This window comes from Bos javanicus, chromosome 13 (genome assembly GCF_032452875.1).
Source record: "Bos javanicus breed banteng chromosome 13, ARS-OSU_banteng_1.0, whole genome shotgun sequence".
Lineage (NCBI taxonomy): Eukaryota > Metazoa > Chordata > Mammalia > Artiodactyla > Bovidae > Bos > Bos javanicus.
The window spans coordinates 43,773,306-43,794,664 of NC_083880.1; the positions used below are offsets into that span (position 1 = coordinate 43,773,306).

Genomic DNA, 21,359 nt, shown 5'->3' on the forward strand with positions numbered 1-21,359 from the left:
TATTGAAAATAATTTCAAATTATAAACAGACACACACTTTTGTATAAGGGAGTCATGAAGGTATGAAATAAAATTTATATTTTATGGCAGAAATTTAAATATGAAAAATTCTTCTGTGCCCTTTGCACCCCTCTCTGCTCACTGTGGGCTGTGTGTCGCATTATACAGGTACCGGACCTCTTCCATCAATGTGAGGACCTGCTCATCTGCATTATACATGTACCGGACCTCTTCCATCAATGTGAGGACGTGCTCAACCATAAACAGCCGCATTCTCCCAGCATCAGTAAGACAGCTTCTTAAAAGACAAATTTCTTCTTGATCTTACAAGGGGTCATATGACTCAACACGATGACACTTATATGTGTATTATGTACACTGTCAATAATATGTCTTTTCATGTAGAGCCCTCTGTCTCCAAAACTTACATCCCCTGTGCCTTGACTTCTAGAAGAAGAACAGCCATCAGAGTTTTCTGGGTTATAGTTCTCAAATTTAGCTTGAATAAAATTTTCTATTTCTTTCTTAGATTGACTGATTCCTTTTCAACAAAGGAAAATGCACCAAATTTATTAAATGGGTTAACCAGGTTATCTTTATTTTCTATCTTTTCCCTTTTATTTTTCCAATTATTTTGTTAGGAAAAACTAGTACCCATATTTGAAATCTTGGTTATTTCATAAAGAGTTTTTAAAGAAAAACAATCTTTCAAAAGTTCAGGCACTTCTTTCAAACACCTCCACCAAGCGTAGAAACACTCTTCGTAGCCCTAGAAGCAGACGTTCAGGTAGAAGCCGTGGTGGACAGCTCACCCGGTTAATATTCTTCAGAAAATGGGTACTCAGGGTGACCGATACCCCTGAAAGAGAAGGAGGAGGATGGATTTATTAAATCTGTCTTGTTGTCATAGAGAGCATTACTCTGTGGATGCAGTCAGAATGGGCTCAAACTCGAAATCTACATGTCCCTCCTTTTCCCCCAGCAAGCACACACCAGGTGTCTGCTTCATGTGCGCACTGCACCTGCATGTCCAATCCCAACATTCACGTGTAACAGTTACTCCACAATGACTTATACAATATATAATTGCATACAATTTATATGGGAGCACAAGACCTAGGGCTGACTGTGGAGGTCATTTCAGACACAGGTGGAACTTTCGGCCCTAAGTGATGAGAATAATCACAGTTAAGGAATACCTTGCTCTTTTTCATAAACATTCCATGAAAAAATGTTGAGCATACCCAAAATACAGGATGCCTCCATTGAGTAATTACTATTAAGCTGAAGAAATACCGCATACACCTAAATAATCATACCTATAACTTGTGATTTTCTTAGTTTATATGACAACACATTATTTATTCATTAGTATTATTGCTGTTATCTTTTCTTATGGCCTGATTTTTCTTTCTAACTTGGTCCTTTTCAATTCAATTCATTAAAGAGTGCATTGAGAGCAATTCCATGTGCCAAGACTTGTGCTGTTGACATAAACCCACAAGGATGAGTATGTCTAGGAATTCACAGCATAATGAAGGAGAACACAGAACACACTTATAAGCTTTTGAGAACAGAAAAGTAACTTTCATTTAGCATTATGTCTTTTCTTAGAATCATGGTATACTTATAAACACATGCATATGTATACATAAATATCTTCTTTACAAACAAGAAGAGTTTTGAGATCTTTCATTTGAAACTAAATATTCATTTTATCACTAATTTGTATTTGCTTCTCTCTAAACGTTTTCCAATATCTCTCTGTTTGATTAGCCCTGTTTCTCTTCAGTCCTGACATGCTCCTGCAGTAATTAGGTAGCTGGAATCCTAGGTTTGTGACTAAGTCAAAATCAAGGAGGTAGGGGCTCCCCAGGGGATAGACATCTGCTGGACAAAGGCAGCACTAGATTAAGTCTGGACTCAAGAAACTAGAGACCCAGATGATCTTACCAGGATGTGTCCTGCTAAGGACACAGCAGTCACTCTCTGGAGCATCAGTTAAGCTCATGATCTACTTGCAATTCATTTGGTGACATTACAAGGATGAGGAAATGTGTTGTAACTGGGGGGAAAGGGATGGATTTGGATGAAATGGATGGTGTCTGAGTACAAGAAATGCCCATTAGGGAGAAAACCATCAGACAGTAGGAGGAGCGGGTGGAAGCAGGCCCACTGTGACTACTCAGCAATGATGCCTGTTGGGCTTTGTGGACCCCTCTGCCAAAAAACATCAGCAATACATTTACAATTGTGTTAGGATAAACTTGGGGACTCCCAGGTGGCTCACTGTTAAAGAATCCACTTGCCAATATAGGAGATGCTGAAAATGTGGGTTTGATCCCCAAGTTGGGAAGATCTTATCCCCTAGATAAGAAAATGGCAACCCACTCCAGTATTGTTGCTGGGAAATCCCATGGACAGAGGAGCCTGGAGGGCTAGAGTTCCTGGGCCACCAGGAGTCAGACATAATTGACCATACACATACATTAGGATAAACATGAATGTAATCCAAGATGGATTATTACACAGTCCTTATTTATCATTTCCTCCTGATTCTAAAACGATTTAAAGGTGAAATATCCGTGCAGGTCCCTGAAAGAACAGTGGGCTGCAGGCACTGTGCTCTCTGCGTCTACTAGGTCTCTCAGCCCTGAGAGGAGGTACACCAGGCACAGGGATTACAGGCACAACGTAGTGAATTCACCACAATGTCAAATCTGGAGACCTTACTTATGCATTGTTCCAGGCCCCAATTACATTTCTATTAGTGGTAAATGGAGCCCTGGAGGAAACTTCTGGTCTGAGGTCTGCAGGAAGCCCTTGGTTTACTCCTATGCTGGAAATCAGGACATCCTCCCTAAAACTAAGTTTTAGGAAAGCTTATTCCTCTGCTGAGCTATATGCTAGAGAAACCAGTGTGTGTGTAATATATACAAGTCACTTACTTTTGAAAATCATAGTATCTTATATTACGATTGAGGCCATCGATTGCTTTCATATCTTCCGGAGTCAGTTCAAAGTCAAACACCTGGAAGGAAGGAAGAATCACATTAACCTCTCCTCCAAGGAGCTGGCCTCCCCCTGGGGACTGGAGGACTTTCAGCTGGATGGAGACAAGAAGAGAGGACAGGGAAGCCGTGTCTGTCCTCAGCTTCCTGGTGAACAAGCCTGGGACCCTCTGCTGAGTTCTCACCTCTCCTTCCTACACCTTCTCCTTTTCTGTCCACCTTAAACAGATTATAGCACATCAGTCCCTTATCTTTCTAAGTGAATTATTTGAGACAGGAAATTAAAAAACAAATACCTTCTTTCAAAAACAAAGGGGCAGTTGGACAATTCCTACAAAATACCTGCATTTTACCACGCATTAAGCTGTTTTTCTTCTTCCCAACACCCCCTAAATATGATATAACTTTGAACTTAATAAGAATTGTAAGGGGGAGCCCTACCTCCGAAAACCTACCCAATAATCCTATATCAAACTTATTCATTATCTACAAGTAAATCTAACCCAAAAGGATTATGTAAAGCCTTTAAGGAAAAAAGTTATGAAATGTGCTTAAAATATTAAAGCACACCTAAATAATTAGAAATGCATCTCATAATCATAGCAAGGAAATCTCAATGTTGTAAAGAAATCAGTTTTCTCCAAAGCATTCTAGTGTTTCAATGCAACATGAACCTAAGACTTAAACATGTATTCTTTTGTGGGAGTTGGGAAAGTGATACTAAATTTACATCAAGGAACAGCTAGTGAAAAGTAGCAAAGATCTCTTTAAGGAAGGAGAATGTGCCATTCTGAAAAGCAAGACTTATTTTCCACTATAATAAGACAGTACAGAAAACTGAATTGTTAAATAGAAGAGAGGTCAGAAATGTACTTATGGACACTTAATATATGACAGAGTTGACAATGAAAATCTGTAGAAAAATATGGACCTTTAGATTTCCATTTTATTTTCATATCTTATTAGAAAATCAGTTTCAGCTATATTACAGAATCAAATTTAAATGGAAACAGTTTTTCAGGGGACAATTTCCCTTCCCCTTGACTTGACCTGAGCTGTAACCTGCCTTGGACAGTGATATTTGCATTGGACTGTGATATTTCCCAGAAGTGGTGAGTTAGTTCTGAGTCCAGACATGAAGGGGATTTTTCCCCACTCACTGACTGGGGATCATAGCATTGTGCTGAGATGAAGACCAGGTTAGTTGACCACAGTCTAGCCAAACATGTATGAAAAACTAGATGGAAAGATGTGCAAGCTACTCTTACAAGAGCCACATCCACCTGCTAAAGCAGAACTCCCGAGCTGCTCTGCACTGAACTGCAAATGCACGAGAGCCCAGACAAGAGGACAACAGCTGAGCTGAGTGCAGGCTGATTGTCAAACTATAGAATCAAGAGAAGCATATCTGATCTCTGCATTAAACCCTGAAACTGGGGAGAGTTTCTTGTACAGCTATGGCTAAGAGTACGATAATGGTCTCAAACATACAAATCAAAAGACAACTCAGCAAAAATGGGCACAGTCTTACATAGGAACTTTGAAACAGCAAAAGCTCACGGAGATTAAATGAAGTATAAAAATGAAGCTACATTACTATTCAGGGAAATGTAAAATAAAATCATGATAATTTAGAGGTTCAAGATCACTGCTGTGATGGTGTAGAAATGGGCCCTTGAAGAGTGATTAATTAGGTTATGATGGTGGGGTCCTCATGAATGAGATTTAAACAATATCATATTCATATAAGAGACTTAGGAGAGCTCTGTTGCCCCCTCTACCAAGTTAAGATACAAGAGAAGCCTGTGACCCGGAGGAGGGCCCTCACCTGACCACATGGGCACCCCGATCTCGGATCTCCACCTCCAGAGGTAAGACTACAAATTTCAATTGTTTCTATGCCACACAATCTGTGGTGTTTGTCAGAGCAACCTAGATGATCTATGGGAATCACATAACACAATTTTGTCAATTGAGAACAAAGAAAATGAGATGTCATTTGCACAAGGTGACAGAATAAATGGCTGATGTAACGCTGAAACAAAAATCTCTGTTTTCTGTCCAACCTGAACCCTCTCCAGCCATGCCACCTCTCCCGTTGCCACATCAGGAGGAGAAAAACGCCAGGAACACACAACACATTCATGCATGGGGAAGAATAGGTGACTTGTCTTGACTCAAGGAAAGTCTTGAGAGACAGACAAAGAATGACCCTTGTGAAGGATATTCCTTAGGAGCCCTCTGCCCGCAGCCCCACTCATCATCACCTGCATATTCTCTTTGATCCTCTTCTTGTTGAAACTCTTGGCCAGAACCACAACTCCACGTTGTACCTGGTAGCGAAGGGCAACCAGAGCTGGGGTTTGCTTGTGCTTTTTGGCAATGGCACAAAGAACCGGGTCCTCCAAGAGAATGGGGTTGTTTGAGTTCACCCTGGAAGGAAATTCAGAAATGCTGAGGAGCTGAGACTAAGTACTCAGTTTCTAAGGAGGCTTCTCAAACAGACCAAGTAGGTTCACTCTAGACCAATGCTTCTCAAAGCGTGGTCCATGGGCCAGAAGCATCAGCATCACCTAGGATCTTCCTAGAAATGCAAACTCCATGGCTTAACTGCAGACAAACTGAATCAGAAACTCAACTGTGGCACCTGGCAGTTTGCGTTTACAAAGCTCTCCCAGGCATTTGATGCATGCTTGTGAGTACTGCCAATCTTGTAAAAATTTTTTTCTGTTTTTACTTCTTAGTGGTTGTTTTTCTTTTATAATCACAACTCTAAAGTAAATACAAGGGAGTGAAAAGAAAATGAGATGGAGAAGACCAGGAAATTTTTAAATTTTCACTGTTCTCAAGTGTTGATAAAAATCGAGTAGTCCAAAGAGGAGAACTATTCATTTCATTGTTGTTTTCATCATGCAATACTCCTATAAATAAATGTTTACTAAAATAATTCAACTTGTTATTTTTTGATCATCATAGACCTGGGAGGTACTTAATATTATCCTGATTTTAGACATAAGGTAAGGGAAGCTTGAAAAGTTTAGTATTCATTAGTAATGTATTCATTAGTTAATAAATAAGTGAATCATGACTTAAGTTTATGTCTTAGTTCTCAACTATGGAATTATATATAAATTTATTGCAGACTTGCATTTTAACATTTTACAACAAGATACATGAAATGTAAAAATTGGCTGGGTGATGGATGGGAAGACAAAAGAGAAGGGTTTCTCCCATCTCTCTCCTCTTCCCCTGCCAAATGAGAGTTATCTCCAGAGCACTGTTACATTAAGATTAAAATATTTCTTCAAAAATTGAGTTTTAGAGAATCTCTTTGTTGTCTTCAGTAATGTTCATACCATTCTGACAATAGTTGGGCTCCCAGAGCAGCATAAGCAACTAGGACAATATCGTGTGACTTGCAGAACTCTAACAGTTTGCTCTGGTTGAGGTAAGGGTGACATTCCACCTATAGAATGGAAGATAGAAGAGTGTCAGTTTATATGAAAAGACAATATTAATATTACAAAGATTAAAAGCTTAAAAATGCTAAAGAAAAAACTGCATCACATCAAATTATAACTTAAAACATCAACCTTAAGTCATGATATATTTTTTAAATTTTATTTTATTTTTAAACTTTACAATATTATACTGGTTTTGCCAAATATCGAAATGAATCCACCACAGGTATACATGTGTTCCGCATCCTGAACCCTCCTCCCTCCTCCCTCCCCATACCATCCCTCTGGGTCGTCCCAGTGCACCAGCCCCAAGCATCCAGTATCGAGCATCGAACCTGGACTGGCGACTCATTTCATACATGATATTATACATGTTTCAATGCCATTCTCCCAAATCTTCCCACCCTCTCCCTCTCCCACAGAGTCCATAAGACTGTTCTATACATTAGTGTCTCTTTTGCTTTCTCGTATACAGGCATGATATTTTTTAAAAAAAAATTTTATTGCATCTCCTGAAAAGATAAAAACAAAAATAATGACATTCTTGAGAAGAAGCAACTCTAGGAACCAGATTTTGGTTGCTGAACACCACTGGACACCACCAGGACACTTGCCTAATTCCAGATCAGGGACAGGAAAAGAGCTGTCAGAATCACGGACATCAAACTGTGCCAGACAGCAAGAAATTGCACAAAGACTTATGGACAAATGACTTAAGGACAAAAGAACCACTTTGATGGGGAGCCCACTGGTGACATTTGGGTAGACTTGAGCATCAGAAGGAATCACGAGTGAAAACAAGTATAGCACACAGAGTAAATAAAAATCCCTGAAGCCCTAGTGATGAGAGAGGTGGAAAGAACAAAATATTTTCCTCCAGGGATGATGATTATTACAATAAATCCTTTCTCAGAAACTGACGATTAGTGACAAGGAGTTAAGTTTTTACCCTGTCTTGTAGGGATAAGTGTGGAGGCTTCCCCGGTGGTGCTAGTTGTAAAGAACCCTCCTGCCGATGTGAGAGATGCAGGTTTGATCCCAAGGTCAGGAAGATCCCCTGGAGGAGGGCATGGCAATCCACTCCAGTATTCTTGTCTGGAGAATCCCATGGACAGAGGAGCCTGGCGGGCTACAGTCCACAGGGTTGCAAAGAGTTGGACATGACTGAGCACATGCACATGCATACTAATTAATGTCACAAAACAACGATAAATACAGTGAATCTGTCAAAAGCTTGTCTAGATATTCTGGTAACAGAATACTTTAATGGTCATTCTCGGTGAAAAAACCTTGAGAAACATGGCTCAATGTGACATGGGAACCGCATAAGATACAGGTCAAAAAAGTGTTATAGATCTTTATTTATTAAATATAGAATACATAATAAATACATAAAATTAAATACATGTATATTTCCTGTTATAATCTTAACTCTTCTAATATCTGAAATTTTTCATAATAAACAAATATAGGCAAAATTGATGTTAGAATCACATTAAAATTTTAATTTCTAAAATTGAAAACCATATATATAATTGATATATGTATATTTCTTGAATTATGTAAGCTACACTCGGCTTGCAAAGAATTCTGCTATAGGAGATTCTTTATCCTTGACTTCAAGTTGTACATTAGAGACATTATGATACATTTGAAATAAGACCATTTCACCAGGATAAAGATTACATTACATATATATCACATCTCACTTATATATGTAGATCGGTCAAACTTAGAATTAAACAGTGGAGAGATGGTCACCAGGGGATGGGAGGAAGGAGGAATCCAGATTTGCTAATCATGGGTGTGAAGTCTCAATTATACAAGATGAATACATTCTAGATCTGCTGTACAACACTGTATTTTAAACAACACTGTATTGTACTGAATACTTAAACATTCTTTATGAGATTAAATCTCATGTTAAGTTTTCTCACCACAATAAAGTAAAAATAGAACCAAAAATGTAAGAGTGCAGAAACAGACATAGACAAGTGTGCTTAACCAGTTAATTTTACAATGGACATTGATGGGAGAACCAGTCCAAGACTGAGTAAATGATCAGATGTGCTCTAAGCTAAGTAAATGTTCCTGAGTGAATATCTACAGTTAGTATCACCATAAGCCTTTAACTTAATCCATCTGACTTGACAGACCTTCATTGTCTCCAGCAAACTTTTCTGTTCTGTGCTCCCTGATGAAGACCAATGAATGTAGAGACACCAAGACTAAGGATTCAGGCATCTAGACCCCACACAAACATTTAACACCTATCTCAGCTGATTTTTCCCTTTGTTATTTACTTCTCATTCTGTGTTTTCATGGTCTTCCTTCTTGTACACAGTTCCCTCTGAGGAACTTTCACATCTGATTAGTGATCACCCTTTCAGCTCAGGGAAAGGCCTCCTTCCTCTAAGTTCTGGGGGACTGGTTTAAGCCCCTTCACCCCCATAACTTTCCCTCAATTCCTATACAACTTAGTGGTAAGTCCTCCACATATTTTCCACCCAGATTTTATCAAAGATACTGTTATGGATTCTATTCACACCATCCAGACAGAAGCTCTGCTCTCTGGAACCTTCTGTCCCCAAACGTCGGATAAACAGGAGGGGAGGACAGACAGACATCAGGCGCCAGGGCAAGAAGGAGGTTCTGAAGAGCAGGAGGCAGAGGAGCTGAGCTGCTCACCTGGTTGCAGACGGGCTTGTACTTGAGCCCCGGCTTGTTCAGGATCTTCTCCAGCTGCTTGTGGTTGAAGTTGGACACCCCAATGGACTTGGTCAGCCCTGCGTCCTTACACTTCTCCAGGGCCTGGGAGGGAGAGGTGGTGGACAGTCACTTGGAATGAGTGATAGATCAAGAATAAATGTTGGAAAAAATCTGCAAAAAGTGTGTCATGTCAAGAATTGACATTGATTTTAAGAAAGAAAAAAGGAGAAGAGGGTCATGACACAAGAAGAATCACCATCTCCTCGTTAGAAAAATCCCAGAGAAGACATATCACAAGGAAGGAAATAGATGCCTGTCTTCACTGTCCCATATTCTCCTCCACTGTTCTTCTCTGTGAACATTTCAGCAATGATTCCTCCCCACAACCCCAGCATCCCAGCCCTTAGGTTCATAAACTGCTGAGTTTGATGGTCCACAGCCCATTCTCACAGGTGGAAGAAATGAAAGAAATTCCCCCTCTCCTGGGTCCTCCTCTGGGCTTGCTTCTCCCCAGACTCACCTCCCACGTGTGACAGAGATCCACCGAGTCAAATATCAGTTTTCCACTTTCATCTTTTGGAACAAATTTATTCCCTGGCTGGAATAGAAGCAATCATTGTAGAGCTGTTACCAAATGATTTCTCCACATCTAGCTAGGCTGCCAGGCATGTCTAGACCAGGCACTAAACCTCTATGAGATAGGTAAAGCAATATTCTAGATACCAATATTAGAAAAGTGATTTGCAAATGGAGTTATGAGCAATGTCTTCAGGAGGCAGGCGCCCACTAATCTCTTACACCTAATATATGTTTTAATGAATATAATTTTCATACATTGTAATGGGGACTATCAGTGACTTATGTGAATTTTTTTTCTGCCCCTTATACTTTACTCTTGCAAAATGCCTCTCTTGTCCTGGGAATGGCAGTAAGTTACATGGCTGTATTTCCAGATTAAAGATTGCATACTTGACCTGGGCTAGATAATCAGACTTTCTTTTCCCTCTGAGCATCTGATGCACTAGGACAGACACATGAACCAGCAAGACTCTGTTTAGGTGGATACGGAATGTTGAAGATCCAGACATGCTCTTAAATTTCACGAGTATGAACCTTGAGCTCCCCCAAGGCTATATTTGCCACCAATGGAACATGTTCAGTAAAAATAAAGCAAATGTTCATGTTCAGTAAAAATAAAGAGTAATGACAGGATAAGGGATTTTTTAAAAAGGGTTACATTACTGAAGAGTATTGCAAATCCTTAAATCTGTCCATGGCTGGGATATACATAGTCAAATAGACTCTTCTGCATAGGATGGCTTGAGTAGATTTCTGTAACTTAAAATCAAGAGTTCTACGTAATACATTTGTTGTTGCTGTTGTTTTGTTTTTGGCTACAGCTTGCTGGATCTTAGTTCCCAGAACAGGATTGAACTCCTTCCCTCAATTTAACTTGCCTCAGCAGTGAATGCATGGAATCCTAACCACTGGACTGCCAGGAAATTCCCGTTGTGGTTCTTTTTTTTTTAAATCTCAGTTTTATTTATTTATTTATTTTTTTACTTTACAATATTGTATTGGTTTTGCCATACATTGACATGAATCTGCCATTGGTGTACATGTGCAGTTCTTAATGGCTAAGTGCATTCTATAATCCTCATTGTGAAGTCAGGCAACAGTGTAGGCAATGTCTCTCAAGCCCCTCTAAAGGTTGGGAGGTTTAGACCCACCCAGAGGGAGCACCACCAAATCTGCTCCTCTTGAAAGAGTGAAAGGGGGAACAACTCAGACTGTGCAAGTGTGAGGCAGTGTCATTGCTCACCACTCTGTACCAAACTGTGTTCATAAATCCCCAAGAGATTCAGAAGTCATAATCAGGGCTGTGTGCTAAAAATACCCATTTATATTTTATCAAGTTTTTGAGCAAAGCATATGAGATTATTGTTGAATGCCTTTCTCTGGGAGGCATGTAACAGAATTAAGGATTCAAGGAAGCTCAGTAAAAAGACAATCAGAAATGATTATTTGGGGGATTCTACTCTAGTGTAATCATCTCTTCAACCTACTAAGAAAGTCTTAAGTCAACCATCCATTCAAGTTTATAAGCACTCTGAGGCAAGAAAAAAAAAATACATATGATTGAATACAAAAGCAGATTGCTAACCTTCAGAGACACTGGAGAATGAATAATATAGAGATCGACATGGTCCAGTTGAAGATTTTGCAATGACTTTTCCAAGGCTGGTCGGACCAACTCTGGTTGAAGGGAATTGCACCAAAGCTGCAGAGGTTAAAAAAAGGAAGTTGTATGAAATGAACACTGTAGCTAATTTTGTCTGACTCATTTCACTCAATAATTAGACATTTTCTATTTGTTAGAAATGGATGACCACTAAAAAAAAAAATGCCCCTTTTCTTCTGGAGTTCAATTTTAAGTCTAATCTACCCATGTAAACTACATTGTTTGAATTTATCATCATTTCACTATTCACAAAAGAATGAAATGAATTGAAATATAAATAACCTTATCAAATAATTACCAAGCCCATCATCTGAATTATGTTTGAAAGAGTGTCAGAGGACACACAGTCTAATTTGATCAAACAGTCAATTTTCTCAGAATTAATTAGCATTACATAATCTAGGGGACCTAACAAAAGCAGAAGATAGTAAGAAAAGGTGGCAAGAATACACAGAAGAACTGTATAAAAAAGATCTTCACGACCAAGATAATCACAATAGTGTGATAACTCACCTAGAGACAGACATCCTGGAATGTGAAGTCAAGTGGGCCTTAGAAAGCATCACTACAAACAAAGCTAGTGGAGGGGATGGAATTCCAGTTGAGCTATTTCAAATCCTGAGATGATGCTGTGAAAGTGCTTCACTCAATATGCCAGCAAATTTGGAAAACTCAGCAGTGGCCACAGGACTGGAAAAGGTCCGTTTTCATTCCAATCGCAAAGAAAGGCAATGCCAAAGAATGCTCAAACTACCACACAATTGCACTCATCTCACACGCTGATAAAGTAATGCTCAAAATTCTCCAAGCCAGGCTTCAGCAATACATGAACTGTGAACTTCCAGATGTTCAGCTGGTTTTAGAAAAGGCAGAGGAACCAGAGATCAAATTGCCACCTTCCGCTGGATCATGGAAAAAACAAGAGAGTTCCAGAAAAACATCTATTTCTGCTTTACGGGCGATGCCAAAGCCTTTGAATTGTGTGGATCACAGTAAACCAAGTAAAGTTCTGAAAGAGATGGGAATACCAGACCACCTCACCTGCCTCTTGAGAAACCTGTATGCAGGTTAGGGAGAAATAGTTAGAACTGGACATGGAACAACAGACTGGTTCCAAATAGGAAAAGGCTGTATATTGTCAAGGCTGTATATTGTCACCCTGCTTATTTAACTTCTATGCAGAATACATCATGAGAAATGCTGGGCTGGAAGGAGCACAAGCTGGAATCAAGATTGCAAGAAGAAATATCAATAACCTCAGATATGCAGATGACACCACCCTTATGGCAGAAAGTGAAGAGGAACTAAAAAGCCTTTTGATGAAAGTGAAAGAGGAGAGTGAAAAAGTGGGCTTAAAGCTCAACATTCAGAAAACTAAGATCATGGCATCTTGTCCCATGACTTCATGGGAAATAGATGGGGAAACAGTGGAAACAGTGTCAGACTTTATTTTTGGGGGCTCCAAAATCACTGCAGATGGTGATTGCAGCCATGAAATTAAAAGATGCTTACTCCTTGGAAGGAAAGTTATGACCAATCTAGATAGTATATTCAAAAGCAGAGACATTACTTTGCCAACAAAGGTCCGTCTAGTCAAGGCTGTGGTTTTTCCAGTGGTCATGTATGGATGTGAGAGTTGGACTGTGAAGAAAGCTGAGCGCTGAAGAATTAATGCTTTTGAACTGTGATGTTGGAGAAGACTCTTGAGAGTCCCTTGGACTGCAAGGAGATCCAACCAGTCCATTCTAAAGGAGATCAGTCCTGGGTGTTCTTTGGAAGGAATGATGCTAAAGCTGAAACTCCAGTACTTTGGCCACCTCATGCGAAGAGTTGACTCATTGGAAAGACTCTGACACTGGGAGGGATTGGGGGCAGGAGGAGAAGGGGATGACCGAGGATGAGATGGCTGGATGGCATCACCGACTTGATGCACATGAGTTTGAGTGAACTCCGGGAGTTGGTGATGGACAGGGAGGCCTGGCGAGCTGCAATTCATGGGGTCACAAAGAGTTGGACACGACTGAGTGACTGAACTGAACTGAACCTAACCGAACCTAGGGGAAGGTGCTTTGAACATATTAACATGTGCAGAACATAATTCTACACACTTTGGCTAGATCTTCTGTAATATACAAAGTGACGCCCTAATGCTCTCTTACTGATACAGCTGAGATGTGAGAGTCAGAATGTGAAGAAATTTGGGAAGTCTCCCAGATGATAAGGAAACTATAATCTAATCATACTTCTTTCTGTTTGATATATTCAGTTCAGTCGCTCAGTCATGTCTGACTCTTTGTGACCCCATGAATTGCAGCACACCAGGCCTCCCTGTCCATCACCAACTCCCAGAGTTCACTCAAACTAATGTCCAACAAGTCGGCAATGCCATCCAGCCATCTCATCCTCTGTCATCCCCTTCTCCTCCTGCCCCCAGTCCCTTCCAGCATCAGAGTCTTTTCCAATGAGTCAAGTCTTCGCATGAGGTGGCCAAAGGATTAGAGTTTCAGCTTTAGCATCAATCCGTCCAAAGAACACCGTGGCAGATTCATGTCGATGTATGGCAAAATCAATACAATATTGTAAAGTAATTATCCTCCAATTAAAATAAATACATTTATATTTTTAAAAATTAAAAAAAAACTTAAAATAACTCTAGTGGTAATAGTTTTCATAAAATTCAAATTCACTAGGATATGAAACCAATTGTAACTTTAAGATTCGCTGTTAAAACTAGTAAAAAGTTACTCTAAATTAAATCAATGAAAGACAACAACAACAACAAAAAAGAACACCCAGGACTGATCTCCTTTAGAATGGACTGGTTGGATCTCCTTGCAGTCCAAGGAACTCTCAAGAGTCATATCCAACACCACAGTTCAAAAGCATCAATTCTTCGGTGCTCAGCTTTCTTCACAGTCCAACACTCACATCCATACATGACCACTGGAAAAACCACAGCCTTGACTAGACGGACCTTTGTTGGCAAAGTAATGTCTCTGCTTTTGAATATACTATCTAGATTGGTCATAACTTTCCTTCCAAGGAGTAAGCATCTTTTAATTTCATGGCTGCAATCACCATCTGCAGTGATTTTGGAGCCCCCAAAAATAAAGTCTGACACTGTTTCCACTGTTTCCCCATCTATTTCCCATGAAGTCATGGGACAAGATGCCATGATCTTAGTTTTCTGAATGTTGAGCTTTAAGCCCACTTTTTCACTCTCCTCTTTCACTTTCATCAAAAGGCTTTTTAGTTCCTCTTCACTTTCTGCCATAAGGGTGGTGTCATCTGCATATCTGAGGTTATTGATATTTCTTCTTGCAATCTTGATTCCAGCTTGTGCTCCTTCCAGCCCAGCATTTCTCATGATGTACTCTGCATAGAAGTTAAATAAGCAGGGTGACAATATACAGCCTTGACGTACTCCTTTTCCTATTTGGAACCAGTCTATTGTTCCATGTCCAGTTTTAACTATTTCCTCCTGACCTGCATACAAGTTTCTGCATACAGGCAGGTGAGGTGGTCTGGTATTCCCATCTCTTTGAGAACTTTCCACAGTTTATTGTGATCCACACAGTCAAAGGCTTTGGCATAGTCAATAAAGCAGAAATAGATGTTTTTCTGGAACTCTCTTGCTTTTTCCATGATCCAGCAGATGTTGGCAATTTGATCTCTGGTTCCTCTGCCTTTTCTAAAACCAGCTGAACATCTAGAAGTTCACAGTTCACATATTGCTGAAGCCTGGCTTGGAGAATTTTGAGCATTACTTTACCAGTGTGTGAGATGAGTGCAATTGTGTGGTAGTTTGAGCATTCTTTGGCATTGCCTTTCTTTGCGATTGGAATGAAAACGGACCTTTTCCAGTCCTGTGGCCACTGCTGAGTTTTCCAAATTTGCTGGCATATTGAGTGAAGCACTTTCACAGCATCATCTCAGGATTTGAAATAGCTCAACTGGAATTCCATCCCCTCCACTAGCTTTGTTTGTAGTGATGCTTTCTAAGGCCCACTTGACTTCACATTCCAGGATGTCTGTCTCTAGGTGAGTTATCACACTATTGTGATTATCTTGGTCGTGAAGATCTTTTTTATACAGTTCTTCTGTGTATTCTTGCCACCTTTCCTTAATATCTTCTGCTTCTATTTGGTCCATGCCATTTCTGTCCTTTATCGAGCCCATCTTTGCATGAAATGTTCCCTTGGTATCTCTAATTTTCTTGAAGAGATCTCTAGTCTTCCCATTCTGTTGTTTTCATCTATTTCTTTGCGTTAATCACTGAGGAAGTCTTTCTTATCTCTCCTTGCTCTTCTTTGGAACTCTGCATTCAGATGCTTATATCTTTCCTTTTCTCCTTTGCTTTTTGCTTCTGTTCTTTTCACAGCTATTATTTGTAAGGCCTCCTCAGACAGCCATTTTGCTTTTTTGCATTTCTTTTCCATGTGGATGGTCTTGATCCCTGTCTGCTGTACAATGTCATGAACCTCTGTCCATAATTCATCAGGCACTCTATCTATCAGATCTAGGCCCTTAAATCTATTTCTCACTTCCACTGTATAATCATATGCGATCTGATTTAGGTCATACCTGAATGGTCTATTGGTTTTCCCTACTTTCTTCAATTTAAGTCTGAATTTGGCAGTAAGGAGTTAATGATCTGAGCCATAGTCAGCTCCAGATCTTGTTTCTGCTGACTGTATAGAGCTTCTCCATCTTGGCTGCAAAGAATATAATCAATATGATTTCCGTGTTGACTATCTGGTGATGTCCATGTGTAGAGTCTTCTCTTGTGTTGTTGAAAGTGGGTGTTTGCTATGACCAGTGTGTTCTCTTGGCAAAACTCTATTAACCTTTGCCCTGCTTCATTCTGTATTCCAAGGCCAAGTTAGTCTGTTACCCCAGGTGTTTCTTGACTTCCTACTTTTGCATTCCAGTCCCCTATAAGGAAAAGGACATCTTTTTTTGTGTGTGTTAGTTCTAAAAGTTCTTGTAAGTCTTCATGGAACTGTTCAACTTCAGCTTCTTCAGCGTTACTGGTTGGGGCATAGGCTTGGATTACTGTGATACTGAATGGTTTGCCTTGGAAAAGAACAGAGATCATTCTGTCGTTTTTGAGATTGCATCCAAGTACTGCATTTCAGACTCTTTTGTTGACCATGATGGCTACTGCATTTCTTCTAAGGGATTCCTGCCCACAGGAGTAGATATAATGGTCATCTGAGTTAAATTCACCCATTCCAGTGAATGGGTTTGATTCATTAGCCCATACTAAATCACACTGCTCTGTTAGGTTCAGAGAAAAGTGACTTTAAATTAAAATTAAAATTTGAACACAGCAATGATGAAATAGTTATAATCACTCTCTCTTTTGGGAGGGGGAAGAGAAGAGGATACTAGATTTAAGATGTAAATATGTGCAAAAAAATCTGTATCAATAGACAACATTCACCTAACTACAGATCCTATTACCTAATTGTCACCTTCACACAATCACTTGCACATATGTGCACACACACACCACACACAGCACCTTTGAAGTGTAGAATATGTCTTCTCTCTTCACAGTGCCATCTGCAATCTTGCTTCGAATGGCCTGGCCAACCTGCTCCTCATTTTGATACAAATGAGCACTGTCCACATGGCGGAACCCAACCTCTATAGCAAATTTGGTGGCCTCCAGGGCTTCACTCTTAGGAACCTACATGAGTAACAAAGGTAGAAATTGAATATCCACATGATTAAGAGATTGCTAAGGCATGAGACTGATCATCCCAAGAACCAACTTTTCTTCATGCATTTGGTTCATTCTGCAAGTGTGTGGTGATAAACCCATGCCAGTTTCCCTGAATATTCCTCGTCAGTGATTAAATGGACACCCAGGAACCCTTCGATTCCAGGTGACCAGTGGTTGATCACAGGCATCAGAGGACCCAAGCTGCCTCCAGTTTCAGTGATTTGCTGATACAATCCAATGGACTCAAAATAAAGTTGTAATCATGTATACAAATTATACTGTGAGATGTCTGAGGAAAAATCAACTAAAGTATGAGGGCATGGTAAAAGCATCAAAGGGCTTCCCTTGTGGCTCAGCTGGTAAAGATCCGCCTGCAATGTGGGAGACCTGGGTTCGATCCCTGGGTTGGGAAGATCTCCTGGAGAAGGGGAATGCTACCCACTCCAGTATTCTGGCCTAGAGAACTCCATAGTACATGTCCATGAGGTCACAAAGAGTCAAACACAACTGAGAGACTTTCACTTAAATTCACTTGAAAAGCATCAAGAAACCAGGTGAAAGCTTTTGAGACCTCAGTATACAGGTGAAGCCACACAGAATACATCTAAAACTATCTATTCAGGTTTAAAAAGTGATGTTCTCATATAGCTATCCATTGTAAATGATTACCACAATTAAGCTACTGGAAGATCCATAACCTCACATAGGTTACTTTTGTGTGTGGTGAGAACATTTAAGATTTATTATTATTAACTATAGTCACCATGCTCTACATCAAGTCTCTGGCCTTATGTATCTTTTAACTGAAGGTCTGTAGCTTTGATCAACATCTTTCCATTCTTCAGAACCTTGTCCTCAGTTTCTGAGCACTATGTCTCTGCTCTCTGCTTCTTCTTCTTCTTCTTCTTTTTTTTTCTTGAACTGTGCATTTATTTCAAGTTTAAGATTTTCTTTTATACTTTTACAAAAGCATTAGGTCAGAGGTTTGACATTTTCAGTTCCCCCTCACCCAGATTTATTATCTCCATAAATCATTGTTGCCCTTCAAACAGAGTTCCTGCTTAAGCGATTCTCTCTCTGAATCAGCTTTACCATCTATTATCTACTTCCTCTTATGTGTCCTATAGTTAACTTGTGATTACCTTGTAACTCATGCTACATTCCTTAGTTTATTTCTTATCTTTCTAAATCCTGTTTGCCCCTAACATCCTGAGCTCACTATCTCTTAAAAAGGCTTCTAGCTATAGTATCTCTAAAATTCCTAACCTCTATAAGCTATAGTAAAATATACTAACATTACATTAAAAGATTCCTTAAATCTTTAACTTCTAACTATTTTAATTATTTCTAAGCCCTAAATTCAGTAAACTCCTTTGCCATAAACATTTTCCTCACAAATAGGCTTAAGATAGCAATCCCTCCCATGGCCTCAAGCTGCAGCCTATGTGCTCATCCTGGAACACTCTTTTGTAAAAGTCCTTAGACAAATGTCAATGATTAACTTCATGAATTATTCTCTGAGCACAGCTGCAGAAGGCTTTGTGCCTTCTCATGCTCCTCTCAAGAACAATAAGCATTTTAATATTCATTTTCAGTCAACTCAGCCGAGGAGAGGAAAAACAAGTCAGAATCACAAGGTCTAACTCCTTCACCCCGGGTCCGTACCTGTGGGACAAAGAGAGGGGGTTGGGGCCATGCCTCCTTTTTGTCAGTAATGCCTAACATGGCTCCCGACATCTCCCCCTTTTTTATTTTTTAGAGCATAGGTATGAAACTCAGTAGACAGAGCAGAAACACTTTGGTTGAGTATTCTGAAAAGGCACGGGGCTATTACACAAATCAGAACTAACAGGCATAAGCACATGGCCGTATTAATCATTATTGTAGAAAAGGATCCATGGGAAAGATACCCCTCCGTATTTTCAAAGAGGGAATTAGAAAGCCATTGAGAAGAAAAGTCAAACTCCACCTGCTTCATATTCTGAATATCCTGATGTAACTTAGAAATATCAATACTAAAATCTGAATGATTCCAGGTGCCTAAAATATGACCCCTAATGCGTTGCCAAAAGTGCATGGACTCATTCACTTGTAGAGGGGTAACGAACATCCATTTAAATTCAGCATGGCACCTTAGAGACAATTTAATTTTTAAGTTTGTAATTTCTTGCCCCATAAGCAGAATTGCTTCTTCTAAAGCATTGACCTTATTTTCTATTTTCTTATCTATAATTTCCTGCGTAGTAAGAGCTATGGAGACATTTTTGAACAGATGATCGACAAATGAGGCAGTATGCACTTCTTTTGACAGGGCAACAACAGAAACCATAACTGATGCAATTATGGCAATCAAGGCAGTTATTCCCACAACCAGAGCTCCAATGAATCTCTTAGGTCAAGAAATTAAGCTATTAAATTCATATAAAACTTTTAATGCATAATCATCAAAGCACTGTCCCTCTAATTTTACAGGAACCATCAAATACGGTGGTTGCTTTACAATCATCATAGCCTTATAATTACTATAATCATTTCCATAAACATAATTTGATATAAAACAATTCACACATTTGACGCTCTCTGCTTCTATGAGTCAATTTTTTTAGATTCCACCTATAAAAAGATCATGAAATATTTGTTCTCTATGCCTGGCTTATTTCATTTAATGTTGTCCAGGTTCATCTGTGTGGTTGCAAACGGTGAGATTAACTTTCCTTTTGAGGTTGACTAATATTGCATTTATGTTTCTATAATTCAGAATCTTTTACTTTCAAGGAAGTAGATGCTTGGTCTAACTTTCCTCTGTTGGGTCTCAGTCATGGTTTTCCTTAAGATCACTTGCCTTATGGGATGTATTAAGGAATGAACAAATGAGCTTCAGTAATAACCTGGACCCTTCCCTTTCCTCATCACACTTTGCACTACAAGTAAACAAGCCCTATCTTCTATCTGAAAAATGTCTCTGAATATTGTCTTCTGTTTTATAAATTAGAAAAGTGAGACTCAAAGTTTCAGGACCAGTCCCTTGTCACAATTACATGCTCTAAAGACAAGATGGACAGCAAACTTTCTGGCATCAGGTCTAGAGATGTGTCCATTAGCACCTCTTATGCCTGAGTATTGCAGACTATAATAAAAAGAAACTGAATTCCCAAGAATTCAAAGTTGGATATAAGACAGTAGCTTATCCCTTCAAATGATACTAAAACTTCCATTAGAAGTTTCCAAGCAGAAACAGAAGTACAAGGCAAAACACAGCTAGTGTGTCTTGCCTGGCTTGGAGCAGGCACCTCACAGTAGAAAAGCAATTCTTCCCATTAGTTTTCAGTCACCTCATCTTCAGGAAATTTTTTCTCAAATACTTCTCTGGGTCATGTCTTTTTGGAAAGAAGAAAGAGTTCTTTAATTAATGAAATATACAAAGAAACCTGGCCATTGCAATCTCCCTCAAAGCAAAGTAGCTGACAGTCAGTGTCCCTGACAGCCTCACCTCTTCTGATAAACTGGGAAAGAGACAGAAACTGGAGGGGAATCCAGAGTAATCTGCAGGTGAGCACAGTCTCAGACCCTGATACAGAGTGGAGACTGGATGTTCTCTCCCGGTTAGTGAAACCATGTGATCCTCCCAGGGTCACACAGGAGCTCAGTGCTTGACAACTCAAGTCCCCTTCTACTCATGTCACATCCACTACTATTTATATTATATCTCAACCCCAAACCTCTACTCTTACCTCCTCAGGTGCATAGGTTCCAAATCCCAGGACAGGAATGAAGTGGCCATCATTAAGCTTCACCCTCTGGCTTTTGGGATCCATTGTTTGTTGCTCCTCTGAGTAAGCAGACTCTGATTTTTCTCTTCTGCCTTCAGAGGTTATAAATAACAGGAAGTTAACATGCCAGCTGCACTGTCCAGTGTCAGCAGATACATTGTAGGAGGAGGAGCATGGTTAAACCAATACCTTTGGAGGTAAAAGATTGAAGTCAGTTAACTTGTTTGATGTTTTTTTTTCTTATCAGTATAACCTTACATATCATATAATGATGAGGTGGGCTAACAATTATTGACCGTATGTTACATGGAAACTTCCACATAACAATCATTTCATTTTTCTGATTATGAAGCCCAATCTTGATCCAACATCAACTGAAACAATTATCTTATAGTATTAACACCCACACATATACAAATCACACAGTTTAAAAGT

At 39.5% G+C, this 21,359-nt stretch overlaps 2 protein-coding genes across 5 annotated transcripts in view; one reads left to right on the plus strand and one right to left on the minus strand.

Annotated features, from left to right (window-relative positions):
* The window catches only part of LOC133259260 (dihydrodiol dehydrogenase 3-like), a 168,399-nt gene that overhangs the window by 45,076 nt on the left and 101,964 nt on the right, over positions 1-21,359 (plus strand). The gene's annotated exons all lie outside the window — the stretch shown is intronic.
* LOC133259258 (prostaglandin F synthase 1) lies at positions 569-21,040 on the minus strand. 3 transcript variants are annotated; one of them, XM_061436503.1, is made up of 9 exons: positions 20,886-21,034; positions 16,951-17,118; positions 11,346-11,462; positions 9,702-9,779; positions 9,161-9,283; positions 6,368-6,477; positions 5,279-5,444; positions 2,949-3,031; positions 569-859 (listed from the first exon to the last, which is right to left on the minus strand). In XM_061436503.1, the coding sequence occupies exons 1-9, from the start codon at positions 20,967-20,969 to the stop codon at positions 817-819; spliced, it is 972 nt and encodes a 323-aa protein (XP_061292487.1). In that variant the 5' UTR covers positions 20,970-21,034; the 3' UTR covers positions 569-816. The 3 variants fall into 3 exon arrangements, with proteins under 3 accessions (XP_061292487.1, XP_061292488.1, XP_061292490.1); XM_061436504.1 differs by lacking the exon at positions 16,951-17,118; XM_061436506.1 differs by lacking the exons at positions 569-859; positions 2,949-3,031; positions 5,279-5,444; positions 6,368-6,477 and adding an exon at positions 6,926-7,601 and having other exon boundaries at positions 20,886-21,040.

Bases quoted from the DNA above. Each gene is read 5' to 3' on its own strand.
- LOC133259258 (XM_061436503.1), bottom strand. From the start codon at position 20,969: ATGGATCCCAAAAGCCAGAGGGTGAAGCTTAATGATGGCCACTTCATT. The intron at 6,478-9,160 runs GTGAGCAGCTCA...TCCATTCTATAG, and splicing joins ACAAGCCCGTCTGCAACCAG to GTGGAATGTCACCCTTACCT. The intron at 3,032-5,278 runs GTGATGATGAGT...CCTTCCTTCCAG, and splicing joins GGATCAAAGAGAATATGCAG to GTGTTTGACTTTGAACTGAC.